The 19710-nt window shown below is 38.1% G+C and overlaps 1 protein-coding gene across 1 annotated transcript; it reads right to left on the bottom strand.

Annotated features, from left to right (window-relative positions):
• Positions 1–989: 989 nt before the first annotated feature.
• AMBN (ameloblastin) lies at positions 990–13645 on the bottom strand. The gene is made up of 11 exons (XM_026509617.4): positions 13549–13645; positions 12316–12384; positions 9537–9587; positions 8185–8232; positions 7583–7693; positions 5951–6187; positions 5025–5063; positions 4702–4761; positions 4561–4605; positions 4126–4170; positions 990–1990 (listed from the first exon to the last, which is right to left on the bottom strand). The coding sequence occupies exons 1-11, from the start codon at positions 13561–13563 to the stop codon at positions 1454–1456; spliced, it is 1257 nt and encodes a 418-aa protein (XP_026365402.1). The 5' UTR covers positions 13564–13645; the 3' UTR covers positions 990–1453.
• Positions 13646–19710: the final 6065 nt, after the last annotated feature.

The raw sequence follows: 19710 nt of genomic DNA, 5'->3' as shown, positions 1-19710 counted from the left end.
CCCACAACAACCTTGGGAGGTGGGTTGGGTTGTAGCTCCATTATAGAAATGAAAACACAGGATCCGAGAGATTAAGTCTCACTTCCAAAGACTCATGGATGAAGGTTGAACCCATATCGGTCCGTACGTCTTTTACTGTACTGCTTGGTAGGATACCGTCTGGCTGGCTAAGGGGCATCTCAGTGGGCATCTGCTGGACAACGTGGAGCTCATTCTCCTGCCCTCGCACTTCTGCCAGAGCCACTACAGGACACACACTGAATTGTAATCTCCTGTGGTTCTCCTTGGCTCTGGCCACAGAGTGGAAGGGATCAGAGCTCTGCCTGAAAAGAGGGAGACAACAGAGGGTGGCTGCATGCTCCTGTTAGACTCCTGAAGTACCCACGGTCTGGAGGCGTCAGAGCTCCTTTCTTGGGCCACATCCCCAGAATCTCCATAAGGGATGGAGGGGAGTCTGAGTTCCATAGAGTCTAAGAGCTGGCCAGGCAACTGGGGAGGAGGTGGACAGAATGGGGCAGGAGGCTACTTTCCACAGGCGACCAGACCTTGTCTCAGGTCCTCTTCATTTAGGTGCATAGTCCTGACTGACACATACCTAGCTTTGGTGACAAGTAACAATCATTTTCTGGTTCCCTTTTTACCCAGTGTAGTTCACAAGAATGAGCTAATTTTCATGTGGCGCCCACATGACTCTTCTTGGGTTTCTACCTCTTGGAGGCCTTGCATATGCTTTCAATACAGTTCTGAGAAAACTCTTCTGATCCCTCCCAGACCCTCCAGTGCCTCTTGGGCTGGGTGAGGTGCCTTTTCTCTGTGGCTTCGGGGGCACCCGTGTAAGGAATGAGTATGCCTTTCTTAACCATTTGAACATATGTAAATAATGAACATATAATTACTGATATTTTCAATGAGAAAAATTCTTTATTTAAAATAGGCTAAGTGTTTTTACTAGATTAAATAAAATACTCTACAAATGAGAATTTTAAATCCAATATACCAAACCCAGTAACACCAGTCAGGGATTGCTCACCAATCCCCGTTTAATAATGTTTGAATGATATATCTCATAATTCTGAGAATATGTGCCTTTGCTTAGAGAAACATTTCCAAAGCAATGTCACATTTCCTGGATATAATAGTGTCATGCTAGTTAGAGAAATTCTATAATGCCTAAGACAGCTGAGAAACAGTGATTTTCCGATGCAGAAACCCTTAGATTTGCTCTGATGTCATTAATAGTATTTCTAAATCACAGAGACGGTCGACACATTTGATTTCAATAAGAGAGTGAAAACAAGAAGGGGACCTACACTATTTCTAGCCACTTGTATTTATTAATATATGCTTAGCATTTTCAATGCCTTTGCTGCAGAAGGGTAGTAAGTGTGTTAGCAAAAAGATACACTATGGGGACAAAGCTGGGAGCTTTGGGTAGCTGATAATCTCCAGGCTCTCAGGGCTCTTGGAAATGCCACACATCGTGCATGATCTGGGGCTGCTGAGCCTTGCTTTCTGGCATCAATGTTTGCTGAGTGTCTGGGACCGCTGTGGTATCTGTGGGCGTTTCTTCCAGGGGTGTGGTCACATCAGCACCATAGGTCTCATAAAGATCAGCTAATCCAGGGGTCATCAGTGGGTCAGCGTCTGCTGGGGTGACCCTGGGGGGTCCCCCACTCTGCCCCGCAGGGCCTCTTGCCAGGCCGGGTTCATCGTCCTTTGGATGAGCAAGAAGCCCTCCCAGGGCACCAGGTGCTACCCCTGGAAGGAGATCTGGGTTTTCCAGATTGGCTGGGTCGCCATCGGGCATAGGGGAGCCTTGTGCACCTCCTTCTCCCTTCTCAGGGCCTTTGGTTCCGGCAACTGGGGAGTCAAATTCCAGAGTAAAGTCCCCGCCCATGGCTGGATTGTGGGGCATCCCTCCAAGGTTAGGCCTCATGCCTCCAAATCCTGGGAACATGGCTCCATAGGCCATGGGGCCTCCTCTGCCTCCCTGGAAAAAAAAAAACCATTGACAAAAGATACCATTATCATGTATTATTAAGTATATCATGCAATCATACCTGGTCAGGTTCACTAAGAAACCATAAAAAGCTGATAGGGAACAAGGAGTTGGCTGACAGCTTTGTGTAAGCACATTTCTCACTAAACTCGCTTTGAAATAGGAGAGGATTCTGCACTTTTCTGGTTGCTCACTTTTGTGAAAGACAGATGCAGACCTTTTGCCTTGTCTGGATGAAAGCGTGGGAATGAGAGAGGTGGGGAAGCAGGGCAGAAGCAAGGCTACAGGCAAAAGGTAGTTTGAATTTAATTTTAAGAAAACAATAAACAGCCAAAATAGGCAATACCATCATAAAACAAACAAACAAACAAAAACGGATACTTTGCTGAGTTTGTTGAGCAGTGTTTTAAAGAACTAGGTCAACATCATTTCTCAAATGAGTAAAGACCCACATAAAATTTTCTTTTTCTTCCTCCCCCTCCCTCCCTCCCTCCCTTTCTTCCTTCCTTCCTTCCTTCCTTCCTTCCTTCCTTCCTTCCTTCCTTCCTTCCTTCCTTCCTTCCTTCCTCTCTCTCTCTTTTAGAACAAGTGTAAGAAAAAGAAGCTTGATTTCTCTGGAGGAATGGAGATGTTTTCTTTCTGTAGACTGTTAGAATTGTAGAACTGACCATGTTTCCTTTTTCTGTCTTTGCTGTCAAAAAAATGCCCAGCCCAATATCTTGGATTCTTTACAGCGATCGTGCAGAGTCTTGTAACTTGCATATTTGTAATCTCATTTAATTAATTAATCTCTCATAATTTTAACTCATTTTGAATTCTATCTTCATTTTTTTGGTTACATTTACTGTGGGTTTTTCATAAGCTACAGCAAAATTTTTTGAGCATGAGGCAGACTATAAATTAATTAAAACGGTAAGATGATAATTAACACTTGCTTGAATTATCAGGCAGTTGTGTTGATGGCATGTGGATCCAGTATCATTTTCTCTTACCTTCCCCTGGCTCTCCACTCTCTAAATCTCCCCTTCTCATATCATCTCTTCAAGTGAGGGCACTTGAGCCCCTAGGCTGGGCTAACTTCCTCTTCCCCCTTCCCTTTCCCATAGCTCTGTTGCCCTTTATCACATCATTTTGACACTATCTGCTCTTGTATCTATCTTTTCCATTGATAAGACAGTAAACTTCTTGAAAACAGAAACCTTATCTAATTTATTTTGCCTCTGTAGTGTCTCTAGGCATCTAGTTCACAGAAGGCACTCAAGCACTTTGGGATGTGAGTTTTCCATCAGTGAGAGCATGTATATATATTTATTAATTTGATAGGATCTGTAGTTGATAATGATTTAATTTAGTATCGTGTTTGTTTTGTTTTGTGCTGTAGCAGATGTAACAGGTAGAAATTGCTGAGGGAGAATATAAAATTGTGCAAGTCTATTGGTCTCAAATTTTAAAGTTGTCATATGCATGGATAATAGAAAAAGAATATGCTCAAATGAACTCATTCATGCACTTTGAATTTTATACTAATCACGTTTTAAACTTGGTTAGTTTTCTTTTCTTTTTTTTTAAATCTGAATATAGTTGACACCCCATGTCACATTGGTTTCATGTGTACAGCATTGTAAAGTGTTGCATGGTGACAGATGGTGGCTACACTTGTGTTGAACATGACATAATGTATAGACTCGTTCATTTTCTTTTTCTTTTTGATTTCTCAATTTTGAGGTCTAAATTACTTGCAACACTGTTGAATTTGTTGTTTCGAGGGGTTAATAGTCCAACAAGAAGCAGGAATTCTGTGCAAATCACATGTATCTTTTTTGGTTTGAAGCATATGCTATTCAATGATAATGGTTCTTCAAGAGAGGTTTCTCCCCTGCTCATATTCAAGAAATGGGGCAAAATCCTATGTTCTAGAATGGTCATTATTCAGAAATGATGATATGGGAAACATGGGGAAATCTTTGCATGTTGCATACGAATCAAGTTTTGGTTTTGGAGTAGAACCATCTGAGTCTTGTGCAGTGTATTCAGTGACATTCATGGCCAATGCCTCTTGCAGGAAGTCATCTGTGACTGCTCTCCCTGGACCACTATTTTAAAAAGAGTTTGAAGACATTACTCACCGCCATTTCTTCCGAACTCATGATGCCAAGTCTGCCAGGAGCGTTCTGTTCAAAAAGAAACAGTACATCTTATTACAGCAATTTCCTATTATCATATTCGCTACTCAAGACAAAGTTAAAAGTTACTTAGTTTTGCCTAAAGACTTAATATTAATGCTGTGCCCAGAAGCAAAGTGGAGAGATGAGTCATTATTGGATAAATGTAGCCAATTTGGGTAATTCAGATAGAAAATGTACCTTTTCTTTAATGCCTCTGTGTGTGTGTGTGTGTCTGGCCAGGGTTACTCAAATAGAAAGTGTGCCTCCTTGACATTTCTATTGCCAACTTAGGCATTCAGAAAATATGGACTCTTTTGTGTGAGGCCTAGATTTTATAATTTTAGCTCTTAAGATAACATTTAATTTAAAATGATACTTTTTGTAGGATAGACTTACCAACTGATTTGCTCCATAGGACATGTAAAATATTCCCGGATAAAGCTAAATATAAATACAATAATCCTTATAAAATGCATTTTCCAAGATAAAATTTTAAGTAAATTGTATGTAGGCAGAGACATATTTTATATAACTTACTGGTGATGGTTTATTTTGTGGCATTGGTCCCTGAGATATCAAACGGGCTATTTGGAACACCTTCAAGTGGTAGAAACCAGAATCAGTAATTCATTTTTGCTATAACTTAGGCAAACCTCCCATGACAGCATTTCTAAGAGTTACAGGAAATAGCATTTTCAGGTGGATTAGCATAACAAATACGTATTTAATACTTAAGAAAGCAAAGGAAACCGTTATATTTTGTATTCATGGATAAATGGGGCAATGAAAAATTTTCACTCTTCTTCCTTGAAGTATAGATATTTTTCCCAAGAAAGTATCTCCCTGAGATCTGTACTTACTGATGGACCTTCTGGATCAGCAAAATCCATTCCCGGTAGCTGCATCACAGATAAACGTGAAAATTACTAAGCCATAAAAATAGAACTGGACACACTCTTACCTTACTTATGACTATGATAAAACAATCTAAAATGAGTTTCCCGATTTTCACTTTCCTTCAGTCTTGGGCAGTACACCCAAGAGATAACAACTGCCTTTTACTGGCACATCTCAAGTGTACGGGCAGGGAGACGGGGCATGTGTACCACGAATTTGCTTTGTTTTGCAGAGTAGAAAGTAATGAGTTTGGGGATTGCCAAGGTTGGTTTGAATCCTGGCTTTGCCACTTAATTATTTGGTAATACTGGGAAATTTTGATAACCTGTCAGTCTGTCTTCTTTTTAAAAAGGATGATACTAATCTATTTTTATAAGAATGTCATCAGGATGATATGGGGGACTGTGAAACGCCTGCCACATACTTGTTGCTTGGTACCTTCCTTTCTTCCCACCACTCTTGTCTCTATGTTATTACATGATTGTCTTCTCTCTACCAGACAGAGAAAGGATAATCCAAAGTACTACGTGCAATGCTATGGGCCCAATCACTCTTCTCAGTCTTTCCAACACTGAAAAATATCCTGATGATAGGAAGCGTGGGCTTCTCTGGGCTGTCCTATTTCCTCTGACAGCTTCCTTCTTTCTGCAACTAAGGAGTTAAATGTTATAGGCACGGGAGATTTTAGAATCCATGCCTTGTCTCTGATGGCAAAGGACAGGAATAGATATTTATGTTCTACTCCCAGATATGTCAGCTTCTTAAAAACATATTTGTATTGTCGTCTATTATGCCTGAAAGTTCTGATCATTTAAATGTGCTCTGCAAATCCGTTTTCCTTCCCTGAGTTAGTGGGTAATCCTGATTTGGCTTCCGAGAAAGAAATTACCTCGGCCTTTGGTGGCTTATCTGATGGTGCCACTTGCTGTTCAAGCATCGGCCCCTCTTTCTGCTGCAAGGGCGGTTGTCCCTGGTAAACTGGACGCTGAGGTCCTCCCTTCGGGGCTGTGTCCCGGATGTCGGTTACAATAGCGGACTGGAGGAAAGGTTTCTGTCCTGGCTGTTGCGGCTGCAGGGACGGCTGCGATGGGAGAGGTGGGGGGTGCACAGGCAAAGAGTATTCATACTGCAGAGAAATTTGAAAGGAGTGTCAGGGAATGATAGCTCTCTGAGCTCTGGTATCTGCAAGTTCTAAAGCAAAAGGGCTTGAGAAACTTTCTACTTGCAAGAGAATCTAGGGGAATTGTCTCGAAGCCATGTTTATGGAGGAAGTGCCAATTTAGGTACAGTCAGTGTTATTTGGGCCAGTCTGGTGTGTCTCCCTTACTTCCTTTGGGACTACCTGTGCTCAAGACTATGGAAAACTATTGGACTTCCTGGTAGAATCGTCATTTCCTCCTCCAAGTTCCCGTAGGTATGTCTATTTTACCACTTTCTCCCTGGATTACAATGACTTGTTAGGTATCTTTTCCTCCGGTCCACTGAGAGACAAGAATCCGTCTTCCCTGTCTTTATAGCCCTAGGACTTAACATAGTTTGTAACAAGTGCCTGGCACATGATAAATGATATATATTTTTTTGAGTTAATGAAGGGGGAACGGACCATTAAATAAAATACCAAATTCCTGCATCATGGAGTCCGTTTTGGAATAATCAAGTGGAGAAACAGTCACTATTAACATAATTTGTTGTCCCATGAAATACGAATTGGTGAATAATGCTACTTGTCGTAGAAGGCCGCCTGGAAACAAAGGTTCCTGTTAAAACAACCCTGTGTAATTGCTCCTTTTTGAAATTAACTGTGGTGAAGGGCTCCCTGTTATTTTTAAATAATTTTCAAGCTCCTCAAAGTGGCTTGGAAGTCTCACTATAATCTGGCTCTGCTTTGCCTCTTCAACTACTGAGCTTCTCTAAATTCCTATGGCTTTTATTATTTATACCTCACAGTTTAGCATCTTGTAATATGTTGTCTTGTCTTATCTCCCAATCAGATGTGAAACAATGAACCTTGGAGCCATTCTTAAATGTTTTCACTTTCACTCCCAATCTACAATTTGGCTTACGCATTTCTTAGACACCTAATAAATACTGGTAAACTGATTGATGTATTTATTGATTCCTGTAGGGTTCATGATTTATTTTAACCAGGGCTTTGCCATCATTTCAAATATAAGACTTTGAATAATTGTTTTGGGAATCTTGACTAAAATGAGAATTGTCCAGGGCATCATCTGCTTCCATTTTGAAGATAGCTTATCTATTGTTATTCTCATGTCTCTTATAGTTTGGAGGTCATATCTTCCTATGTGAAATAAATATATAAACGGGTTGAAAATTTGGACCACTTTATTTTAAATTTTCCTAAGTACTAAAAACAATTATAAATTTTGATTGGTAAATATTTGGATCATTTTTTTTCATTAGTATTATCTGTCTGTAGCTGGTTTATGACAATTTAGAGAAGAAAAACGGGAATATTTTTAAGCTTGAAGTTTCAAACACATTGATACAATTAACCTACCTGTTGAGTTTCATGTTCCCTTGGTCTCATCCATGGGAAAGAAGAATGTGGTGGGAGGAGACCATGCAACCACAAAGAATTAAATGATTTTCCAAAACCAAATCTTGAATACTAAAGACAGCAGGGGGGAAAAAAAAGCACGCTTTTATTTCAGTATTGGCTTAAACTTGGTTTTCATTTTCTATAAAATCCATAGAAAGTGTAGAGATAGCAAAAGTAAGTGTGACATTTGTAAATTTAATATGGGTGGGTAAATACTTTCTTCCAACAGACTTACTTTCCATTCTGAGCCAGACTGTAACATTCCCATAAACTTACTTGAGATTTAGCTTTTTAAGTCCTCATATTTTGGGCTATTCAATAAACTTGATAGCATAAAACAGGATTTTTTTCTTACTCAAGAAAATTCAATATTGTTTTACCTACTATCCCATCCCAGGAACTATTTTGTTTTAGGTTATTTCAATTAGTCATTTTTTCTTCCAATATTTAGGATAATGTCTATTGACAAACACATTTTATGAATTATGATATTACTGTTAATATCACTACCATCACCACCATTCATTCTTGTAATAAGAAATATTTGAAACTAAGGTTACCTGAGAAAGCATGTTTAATCCCTGCAAACTTCCCAGCTGTCTCATTGTCTATCAAGAAAAAAAGTGGGTTAGTTTTTGCCACATATATTCCTTTTCTGTATGATACAACTGTTTTCTCAACATATGGTATTATTAGCACAAAGTTTGTTGTGGGTCAGTTTGAATAAAATAAAAATAGATGCAAATCATTATTGAAAGGTGGAAATGTTAAATGTGGTTGTGCCATTGTTGTTATTGCTATTAAATTAGTGAGCTTGCTTTTTAAATCATTAATCAAATAAGTGAAAAAGTATCATTTAAGTGGAGATCACATTGAAACATTGGATAATAGCTCATTCAATTGAAGTAGAAATTTAATGGTGAGAATATTGTTTCATTGACTTCCATCCCCCTTAATTTACTTTGCCTTTTATAAATCCAGTCCCCAAACAGGCAAACAAAACAAAACAAAAGAAGACAAAACAAAACAAAACAAACCCTACCTCCTTTCCAAATAAAAAAGGCCTCAAAATAATGAATATAAAAATATTGGGAAAATGGTGACTATCTGGATAAATGTTACCAATTCAACAAAAAGTCAATTTCAATTTAATGGGAAGAGGTTTAGAATGCTTTGAGTTGATTTTAAGGTAGAAAGTGAGAAAAAAATAACTCAATAAAATTAGCTTCCTTTCAAAATAAGCTTTTAGCCTATTTAAATATTGGTTCCCCCAGATTGTCATGATAAGAAGAAACTTTGCAAGGTCTTATGAAAAATTTATGATCTCAAATATTTTTCTGTTCAGAACTGTCAATATTTTCTATTGATATGGTCAAATATTTCTATCGTGCTGAGATTTTCTAAACCGTATAATTAGTTATGAGAAGTGCAGGAAGGCAGACATAATGCATGCAACAGATACCATAGAACAAGATTAATGTAATTTACAGGAGTGCTTATAAACAACTGCATTTTGTAAGGTAAATTTTCTTTATGGGAACATTGTCATGTAAGATACTATAAGGTGATGGAATTAAATATAAACCATTTGTGGCTTCAGAACAACGGGTTTTAATTAATGTAATTATATTAATATAGTAATTATATTATATAGGTATAATATATATTAGGTATTAAATATTAACATTCATCTAATTCACACACACATGACATTCTAAAGACTAAAATATCTGAGGGTTTAAAACTGCAGTAAAATGATAAGATGAGGCCCTGATAAATGTCCTACACTTCTCTGGAGCTTCTCTAGACAGCATCTGGCTTCAGTTAAGAAAACAGAACAAGCCATGGTGTTTCTTTCTTACTAGGACCATATAGTGTAAAGCTTATATGTAAATACTCTGACAATACATACCTCCAGGCTCAAACTAGCCATGCCCGGAGTCCCAGGTTGCCGAGGAAACACCTAGATGGAAATAAGAATAATTTTGAGATCTCTGCTGAGAACCTTCCTTAAATGCACACTGGAAATAGAAAGCTAGCCCAGTGCGTAAAGGCCAGCTGAGGGCTTTTGACGTGAGCTTTTAAGCAGAAGAAAGAAGAATTTAAATCAATTGGGGAATTCACATCCTATTTAATAATTTCGCTTCCACATGAACCATCTACCCTGTGTCTGTATCTTAATGCAGCAAGATTTGATTTAGTTGGAGGTTACATTGAAAACAAAGAAGTAAAATAAAGCTACAAAATAGAATACCAAGAGTATTTAGAGTACAAAGTAAAAATTGTATTCTAAAAAATTGTCCCATAGAAAAGTAAAAGGACAAACTTAAGCTCAATTTTCTTGTGCTTTTGGCAAACCTACATGCTTCTGGTTAATGGAATTGGCATGGGATCATGCCATTCAACAAAACCAAATGCAAAACCTAACTCGCCACCCATTCAAGGGGCTTCAACAAATCCTCTGTCATCTTTTGTGAAAGATTATTTTATGTATAAACATATTGATCTGGGGCGCCTGGGTGGCACAGCGGTTAAGCGTCTGCCTTCGGCTCAGGGCCTGATCCCGGCGTAATGGGATCGAGCCCCACATCAGGCTCTTCCTCTATGAGCCTGCTTCTTCCTCTCCCACTCCCCCTGCTTGTGTTCCCTCTCTCGCTGGCTGTCTCTATCTCTGTCGAATAAATAAATAAAAATCTTAAAAAAAACATATTGATCTGTGTTTATATTTTTTGAATCATATCCAAGATATGATTTTTTAAAATAAAAAAACATTCTAGCATCAACTATCATTATCCTTAATGTGTTTATTTAAAAGTTGTTAAAAATACAGTCATACACACTTTTTAAAGTGTGAGATATTTTTCTTTCTAAAGCAATCCTTATTAGTAGGCACAAATACCAGTAGAAAAACATGGAGAATGGAAGAGTAAGAATTAGAGTACATTTTGAAGGTCTCTGGTTCTTTGGAAATCCTTATTATTGAGAGTCACAGGTTCTTAACGCCTTCCTTCCTTCATTTATACCACAAATATTGACAGAGCGTCCACTAAATATATTGGGATTATTTATTTTTTATGGATAAGAAGTTCAGAGATAGTTTCCTGTGTATGTTATCTACCCTCCACCTTCCGTTTTTTTATACAGGTAAAGTCTCAGCCCCTGAATCATGGTGCAAACTTCTCCAAATAATTCAGTTTTAGCAATTGATAGCGGGAAAGGAATTATAAATGTGTAACAAATACTCCAAGCAGAGGAAAAGATTAGTTGTGTGGACAGGAAGAGTGATGTGTGTGTGTGTGGGGGGGGATGTGAGCAGGTTGTTCAGCATTTGAGGGGACTGTGAGAGTAAAACCATCCTTCTTTCCATTGGCCAGTACACAAATCGGGTATCTTGGACAGATCCAGCTATGGGACAAAGCCTACTTTGCTTCCCATTTGCTCCAAGTCATGATTTAAGCAATGTTTACATGAATGTAAATGGACAGAGGATACATTTCCAACAAGGAAGTAAAAGCAGAAGAACATCTAATTTGACAGGCAGTCAGTTGGCAATCCTTAGCAATTGTGTTCCACGGGGGTGAACCTGATTGACACAGGTGTGGACCAGCATAGGCTCCAAGAATGTCAAAGTATTAGACAGAGAGTGGATGACTGAGCCTGACCCCAATGTCATTATCATACAAAAGTAAGCTAGGGTGGCAACTTCAATTTTTCTTTCACTTAAAGTTCATGTTGGGTAATGGAATAGAGATCTTTTTATTTGTAGAATTGAGATTTTCATCCTTGTAACCAGTTTTATCCCCTTTCCTCCCAAACATTTAACTTTAAGAAACCCAGGTAGCTAAACTTTTTTCTCAGGGAACTGAAATATTTTAAAGTTCATTTGAGTCCAACTATGAGTTCCTCAAGACAGGAGACCTTGTCATATTTACCTTCATGCCTCCAATGCCCAGCACATCGCTGGGTATATGGCAGGTGCTCAATCAATATTTGCCAAATGCATATAGAAGCTGAATGAAGTCTTCATGAAAACAGGAACACATACTTTTGGCTGGAGTAGTTCAGTACTTAGAGGATTGTATTCATATGAGATCAGATCAATCTGTGATAGAGTGAACTGGGTGTAGGACTATACCATACAATTAGCCCCAGTGCCATGGGATGTTTTGATTTAAGAAACTTAAGCTCTCAGTCACACTATATCTCCCCTATAAGACAAATCTGTTGGTTAATTACTAGCTTCAAATGGAACTACCTAGCTCTGTTTTGTGATCACTATAACTTGACTAATATTCTTTTTAAAATGAAGAAAATATACTTCACTTTTGTGGAGAAATTTCTTCTCCATTTCAATTACATGAAAGTAGCAAGTAGTTGATAATAAAATTGTGCCATGGCATTGCAGAGGTTATGTAAGTCCTTTATCTTTGAATGAATGGAATAAGACTTCAAAATTGGCTTTGGAATATTGTGATATTTTTTTGAATAGAAAAATTATATATTTGACTTACTGCTTTTGGATGGTAAGACTAATGTCTGGGCAACTATGACCTTGACTCAGTAAGAAGTCTGCCACTGGATTAATTCAAATGAGTCCATGCATGAACTTCAGCCCACGTCCTTCAGTACTATTCAGTATCCAACAATGTCCCTCTGGAGGGGAGGGCACAATCTAGAAAACTCTGACTTACTGGCACTGCAGAACTCATTCCCAGGAGGCATAAGATCAGTATTAGGTCCTTCATTTTGGAAAGTGGGATCTGAAACAGAGTTAGGTTGGAGAATTAAATCAGATGAATTTTTATTTCAGAGTGGTTGAAAGACAATATTTCAAATGAGCCACATCTCTGTTCTTCCAAAACAATTAGTCTCAAAAAACAAAAACAAAACACAACTAAATGTTTCTAAACAACTTGTTTGCATTCGCTAGTTTTTGGAATGAATTGACAATCAATTAAAAAAATATCTAAGCACTTTTTTTAAAAAATGAAGCTGCAACCTAAATGAACATGTAAGGACAACTTCTGTGCTGTGTTCTTTAAATGTTATTTCGTAAAATGAATATGAATTTGAAAACCCTTTCCACTATGTGAAATTTTGATCTACTAAATATCTTTCACATACATTCTCCCCAGAGTAAATTTTAAAATGCATTAGAAATATAATATAACCAACACTTATTTTACAGCAAACTTTTATTTGCAGGTATGTTAGAGCATATGACTCTAGGTTTCAGATAACCATGCCAAAGCCTATCTTTTTAAAAACAAGAACGAACTGAATATTTTAATTGCCTTTGATATTAGTGGGAAATATGTCTCAAAATTGAGTTTTCCTCTTTCTTTTCATTTTTCATTTTTAAGAAGATTTTACTTATTTGAGAGAAGAGAGCACGCGTGCAAGCAAAAGAGAGAAAGCACAAGCAAGGGAGGGGCAGGGGGAGAAGCAGGCTCCTGGCTGAGCAGGGGCCCCAATGCGGGGCTCCATCCCAGGACCCTGGGATTATGACCTGAGCCAAAGGCAGATGCTTAACCAACTGAGCCACCCAGGCACCCTGAGTTTCCCTCTTTCTAAAATGAATGATCTCTTTAAGTTTATTCTGTAAGTTGAAAAGCCTCTTTACTCTTACACGAACAGAAATCTGAATAGCCAAGAGATTTGCTCGTTCTTTTAATACCTTTCTAAATTAGGCACCATCACTAATAATAACAAATAGTAAAAAAAAAAAAAAAGTCTATAAATTAGTTTTGTTTTCCCTAGCTGATAGGGTATTAGCCATGTCTTCTCTGGAACATGCTAATGGTTTACAATAAACTATTATTCAGCTTCTGGTGACAAATAAAAATCCCCTTTATAAAAGCTACCTGGAGATAGAAAAAAGAACTTATAGGAATCACATGGAAATCATAAAAATCACATTTTACCTTCAATGCTGACATGCACTGTGTTCTCAGGGCCTGGTGATGCCACAACCAAGACAGTTCTAAGAAAAGAAGATTAAATTTTTTTCTGGACTGTGCCTAGGACTCGCTCTGTATCTCTCATTCAGGGAAGACCAGAAACCTTTATTTAAAGTGCCAATCCACCAATCAAAGTGAAGCAAAACGGGGAAAAAACCAAACTCGGCTCCTGTAATTAGCCCACACCCTTTTACTGCATGCAAGGACATTGGCCCTGCAGAGGCTCGTTATTTTTAATTGTAAACCAACCCTTGTATTTATTCAGAGAACTCAATTGCAGGGAAGACAGTGAAGGAATAATGGACATAAGTTCTGAAGACAATCATTTTGGTGAGCTGAAGGAAATATATATAAAATAGGTGTAAAATTAACCATTATCTGTTTTGTGCAGGTTTTTATCTGCAGATAAAGCTGGTGACCCAGTGCCTGTTTTCAAGATGTTCACCCTCATATTTGTTGTCTTAAAAATATCTCCCCTCCCTTACCCTAACACACACACAGTCTAGAGGGAACATAAAATAACGTTCTGAGCTTGAAAGAGAAAATGAAAATACTAGAGGAATAATGATTATGTTATGATTTTTTCTTCAGATTTTCCTAGATAGTTTTATATCTGGAGATAATAGAGTTAGCCAGGCTTTTGTAAGAAATTTTCATTGGACCCTCTGAGAGGATCACTTCAGGTAAACCTTTGGTTCATGTTCTTTGCGGGGAGAGGGGTATAACTCCAAACAGTCCTCATGAACCAATCAAGTCAACGGGCACTAGCCTCATCTCGCTCTTCAGACAGACCCACTTTCACCCACCCACCCAGGTTAGTCATATTCGTGTCACTTAAAAGGCTAACATCAACATGGATGGGTTTTTCTCCATGAGCAGATAAGAATGTCTTGGATGTGGATTAACTGTAACTGCTTTTGTTATTTCTCTGCCCCTCCTGATCTTTCCGAAGCTGTGATTTCAGATGTGGTAGGGATAAGAATTTAAGATTAGTTTCTTTTTTTTTAATGTTTTTTTTATTATATTATGTTAGTCACCATACAGTACATCCCTGGTTTTTGATTTAAAGTTCGATGATTCATTAGTTGCATATAACACCCAGTGCACCACGCAATACGTGTCCTCCTTACTACCCATCACCAGCCTATCCCTTTCCCCCACCCCCTCCCCTCCGAAGCCCTCAGTTTGTTTCTCAGAGTCCATAGTCTCTCAGTTTCTTAAGAAGGGATGAGTCAGTATACTCTTTAGGGAAGTAGGGATGTTGCCAATTACAGGGAACACCGAGGAAGCTGGTATTTTGGGAGAAAGATGTCTTCATACCTAAGTGTAGGCCTAACATCTTCAAATAATGTTATCCAAGAAATTGTCCCTGAAAAACTCCATTTCCTATTGATAACAGAATTATTTTTAGGATGCAAAGAAATAAGGAATGTGAATATGTTTTGTAATTAGCAAAATGTTATTGAAATAAAAAAGTATTTTTGACCCCACCCTCCCCATTTCTCTTTATTCCAGTTCTGGTGCTTAATCGAGTCCTTTAATCTCTCTGAGCCTTAGTTTCTTCCTCGGTAATATAAGGGTGATCATTTACTACCATAGGTTTGTTTTGAAGACTTGGTGATGTCATAAAGATATAGTTGTTGCCATACAGTGGGTGCTCAGGAAATGGGTGATTGTCCTTTGCATGGGAGAAGCTACATGAAACATGGGACCACAAAGGTGTGTGTGTGTGTGTGTGTGTGTGTGTGTGTGTGTGTCAAAGGAGAAGGAGCAGTGGCAGTTAGGTCTACGAGTTCCTGGGAGAGCAGAGAAGGGACCTGATGGAAGGCATTTCCTCTGCATAGAAGTTGGTGCTGAATCCTTGGGATTAAGTTTCCTAGTTTTCGGTTAACCAGGGAAATGGGACGTGTGTGTATGTGTCGTTTACAGTTTATGAACATGATCATGACATGCTAATAATGATGTTTTGGTAGAATTCATATATTCTGCCTTTCTCTTAAGCCAAGTATCTGATATATTAAAAATTATGTTGCTTTTACCTTTTAAAAATGACCTCACACTCAGTCCTGGATTATTGTCTTGCAGATGTTTACCTGTTAGTTTCTTTCTCCTCTAATTTCCTGTATACCTAATTTATCTTCCTAAAATTTTGGTTCAGCATTTCACAGTTCCACTCAAAAACTTTTTAAAGATCCCTAACGCTATAATGTAAAGTTCGCCCTCTATAACTAGACAGTCAAATTAACATTTCAATTCACTTTTCCAATCTTATCTCCCATTTTATGTGAGACTGTATGTTGGTATAGTCATCGTGATTGTTGTAATCAGTTGAAGTTGGTTTCATTTTACATCTAGTAAACAGTTTTTTATTTTTGATTTATGTTACTGGTAAAGCTAGCAAATATAAAATACAATCCTAATACATCCTATGAAAAATGTTTTAATTACAAAGAAATATGGAAATTATTATCAGCATATGAGTGAGTGACAGTATTCTAGACATTAAGGAAGTACTGTAGCTGACAGAAGCTATGTTATGCTGATCAAGACCATACCTTTATAAAGAAAATTTTAAAAATGCTGTGTCCAGCATATAGAAAAAGTAAGAAAGCTCAGAATGACAGAAGATCTGAGATACATGTACCACAGAAAAAGTTATAAAGCAAAAGCTAGAGAAAGAAGATTCTGTGGAAAATGTCAGGACAGTAGCTGCCACACAGCTTTTAAAACCAATATCTGTGACATTGATCATGTGACATTGGGTGAGCTACTCAACTTGGATACATACAGTATTTTTTTTAATAATAACTTTTTATTATGTTACGTTAGTCACCATACAGTATATCCCTAGTTTTTGATGTAGTGTTCCATGATTCATTATTTGCATATAACACCCAGTGCACCATGCAATATGTGCCCTCCTTACTACCCTTCACCGGCCTATCCCAGTCCCCCATCCTCCTCCCCTCTGAAGCCCTCAGTTTGTTTCCCAGAGTCCATAGTCTCTCATGGTTCATTCCTCCTTCTATTTACCCCCCCTTCATTCTTCCCTTCCTTCTCCTACTGATCTTCCTGCTATTTCTTATGTTCCATAAATGAGTGAGACCATATGATAAGTACAGTATTTTCATGTAATTATTTAATCTTGAAATACCATAGGATGGCATTAATTTAATTTAGTTTATTTAAGTGAGCATACTAATGAATTAAAGTGCTCAGCACAGTATGTGGTATGCAGAAAATATTCAGTGATCATGAGTTGTTATTGTTCTTGTTGAAATGAAGAAACATGTACTGCAAATCTGCTTCATATCGGGCCGTGGGCTTTGGCCATGACTATTCAGCCACCAAGGGCAACTATAACGACTAATAAAATGTGTTAAGAACGATTTTGATTGTTAATGAGCATGTTGATTGCATGGGACAAAATATGGACTTTGAATTTTGCTTTGTTCTCACATATGGTCCTATTTTTTCTTTTTAAAAAAATCTAAGTTCAATTAATTAACATATAGTGTATTATTAGTTTCAGAGATAGAGTTCAGTGATTCATCAGTTGCCTATAACTCCCAATGCTCATTACATCAAGTGCCCTCCTTTATGCCCATCACCCAGTTACCCCATCCCCCCACCCCCTCCACTCCAGCAGCCCTCAGTTTGTTTATTAGTTAAGAGTCTCTTAATGTTGTCTCCCTCTCTGATTTCATTTTATTTTATTTTTCCCTCCCTTCCCCTATGTTCATCTGTTTTGTTTCTTAAATTCCACATATAAGCAAGATCATATGATAATTGTCTTTCTTTGATGGACTTATTTCGCTTAGCATAATACCCTCTAGTTCTATTCATGTCATTGCAAATGGCAAGATTTCATTTTCTGTGGCTGTGTTATAGTCCATTTTTTATATATACCACATCTTTATCCATTCATCCATTGATGCACATCTGCACTCTTTCCATAGTTTGGCTATTGTGGACATTGCTGCTATAAACATTGGGGTACAGATGTCCCTGTGGATCACTACATTTGTATCTTTGGGGTAAATACCCAGTAGTACAATTGCTGGGTGGTAGGGTAGCTCTATTGTCAACTTTTTGAGGAACCGCCATACTGTTTTCCAGAGCGGCTGCACCAGTTTGCATTCTCACCAACAGTGTAAGAGAGTTCCCCTTTCTCCACATTCTCGCCAACACCTGTTGTTTCCTGACTTGTTAATTTTAGCCCTTTTGCCTGGTGTGAGGTGGTATCTCATTGTGGTTTTGATTTGTATTTCTCTGATGCTGAGTGATGTGGAGCATTTTTTCAATACATGGTCGTTTTCAACCTTCTCCTCCAGCCAGACTTGTTTACTCATTCTGTCCAGAATATGCCTTGGTTTTTCTCTTCTTGAGATTTTGATTGAACCTCTTCTAAACTCTTTTCTTACCTCTTCACAGCTTGTTTTTCAAAGTTCCAGTCAAATTTTACCTCTTTTGTGACTCCCACCCCCCCATTCCATGCCACTGTGATTTTCCCTTCTCTGATTCTGAATATTTTGTCAGTCGTTTGGTATCCTTTGATGTTATATGTACATTATAATATGTAATATTTGGGTAGTATTTACTGTGGGAAGGCATTACTTTAGTGTTTTACATATATTAATCTATTTAATCCTCACAATGGATTTATGAAGTAGGTACTGTACATGATAAAACTGATCTATAGAGATACGAGCTAATTTGCCCAAAGTGACAGTCGGTGAGTGGTGGGACCAGAATCTAGACACGGCACCTCACTCTTATGTACCATGTAAAAATGAATTAGTCATCCAATGGCAGATGACATTGACCAATCAATCAATCATTGGCAGATACAAAAAGTATAATACAGTGTGCCTCTCTGTAGGGAATTTATCAGTTATTTACTCAAAGAAGAGAGATACACAAAAATAGTTAAAATGGCAAACCAATAATAATTTAATTAAAAACATATATAATATCAAAAAGCATAATCCTACATGGATTAACTGCTAAAATAAGAATGCTAAGAGCAGTGATTCTAAATCAGGGATGATTTTGCCCCAACAGGGAACATTTAGAAATGTCTGTGGGATAAAAGGATATTACCGGCTCTCCCAGTTGGTTGGCAGGGAAGAGGGGGAGCAATTTGCTACTGGCATCTAGTGAGTAGAGACCAGGGATGCCGCTAAAAATCCTATGATGTACAAGATAGTCCCTCACGAAAACAAGTATGCAGCCTGAAGCGACATTAATGATGAGGTTGGGAAACTCAGCTATAAAAGAATGCTATAAAGTTTTTGAGGCTGGAGAAGTCCTTTGGGGCTTTGGGGTCAGGCATGAGGGGCATAGGTTCATGCTGAGCCTTGAAGGAAGGATATTTGTCAAAATGCTCAGTCAATAGCTGATGACTGAGTGAATTGATAAGTATTCAGTTTTCCAGGAAAAGAATCTGATGGAGTGTCATGCATTAAGCTTTACTGGAATGGGACGAGGGCAGAGAGTATGGTCATGTCAGGGAAGGCCAATTTTTAAAGATGATTTTTGTATGTTAGAATAGTAAAGGTTTCATGGATCTTATGCTAAAGCCTACGATGTATAATATTAATAGCTTATTTTATTGGCCACTTACCATGTGCCACATGGTGTGCTTTACATTTCTTCTCTTAGTTCATCTTCATGAACCACCTCATGCGACAAGTACTGAGAAAACTGGGATTTAGGAAAGGTACTATGTCCTTCAGAGCTAGTAGCACAGCTGGGAGTCCATCTCCAAAGACCATTCACCAGACGTGAGACCACCACACTGACGGTTGTTCCTCAGTGTTTGGTAGAGCCCATTATCACGTTGGTTTGGGCTAATGTTTATATCTGACCTTTAGTCTCACAAAATATGGATAATACAGCTTTTTAAAAAAAGATTTTATTTATTTATCCAACAGAGAGAGAGAGAAGGAGAAGCAGAGTCCCACTAAGCAAGGAGCCTGATGTGGGACTTGATCCCAGGACCTCAGGATCATGACTGGAGCCAAAGGCAGATGCTTAATCACGTGAACCACCCAGGTGCCCCCGATAATACAGTTTTGTGAAATCTATTGATATTTTGTTACATGTAGTCTTATAGCATAGGAG

Source organism: Ursus arctos, unplaced genomic scaffold (assembly GCF_023065955.2).
Source record: "Ursus arctos isolate Adak ecotype North America unplaced genomic scaffold, UrsArc2.0 scaffold_9, whole genome shotgun sequence".
NCBI lineage: Eukaryota > Metazoa > Chordata > Mammalia > Carnivora > Ursidae > Ursus > Ursus arctos.
This window is presented reverse-complemented; position numbering and strand designations above follow the sequence as displayed.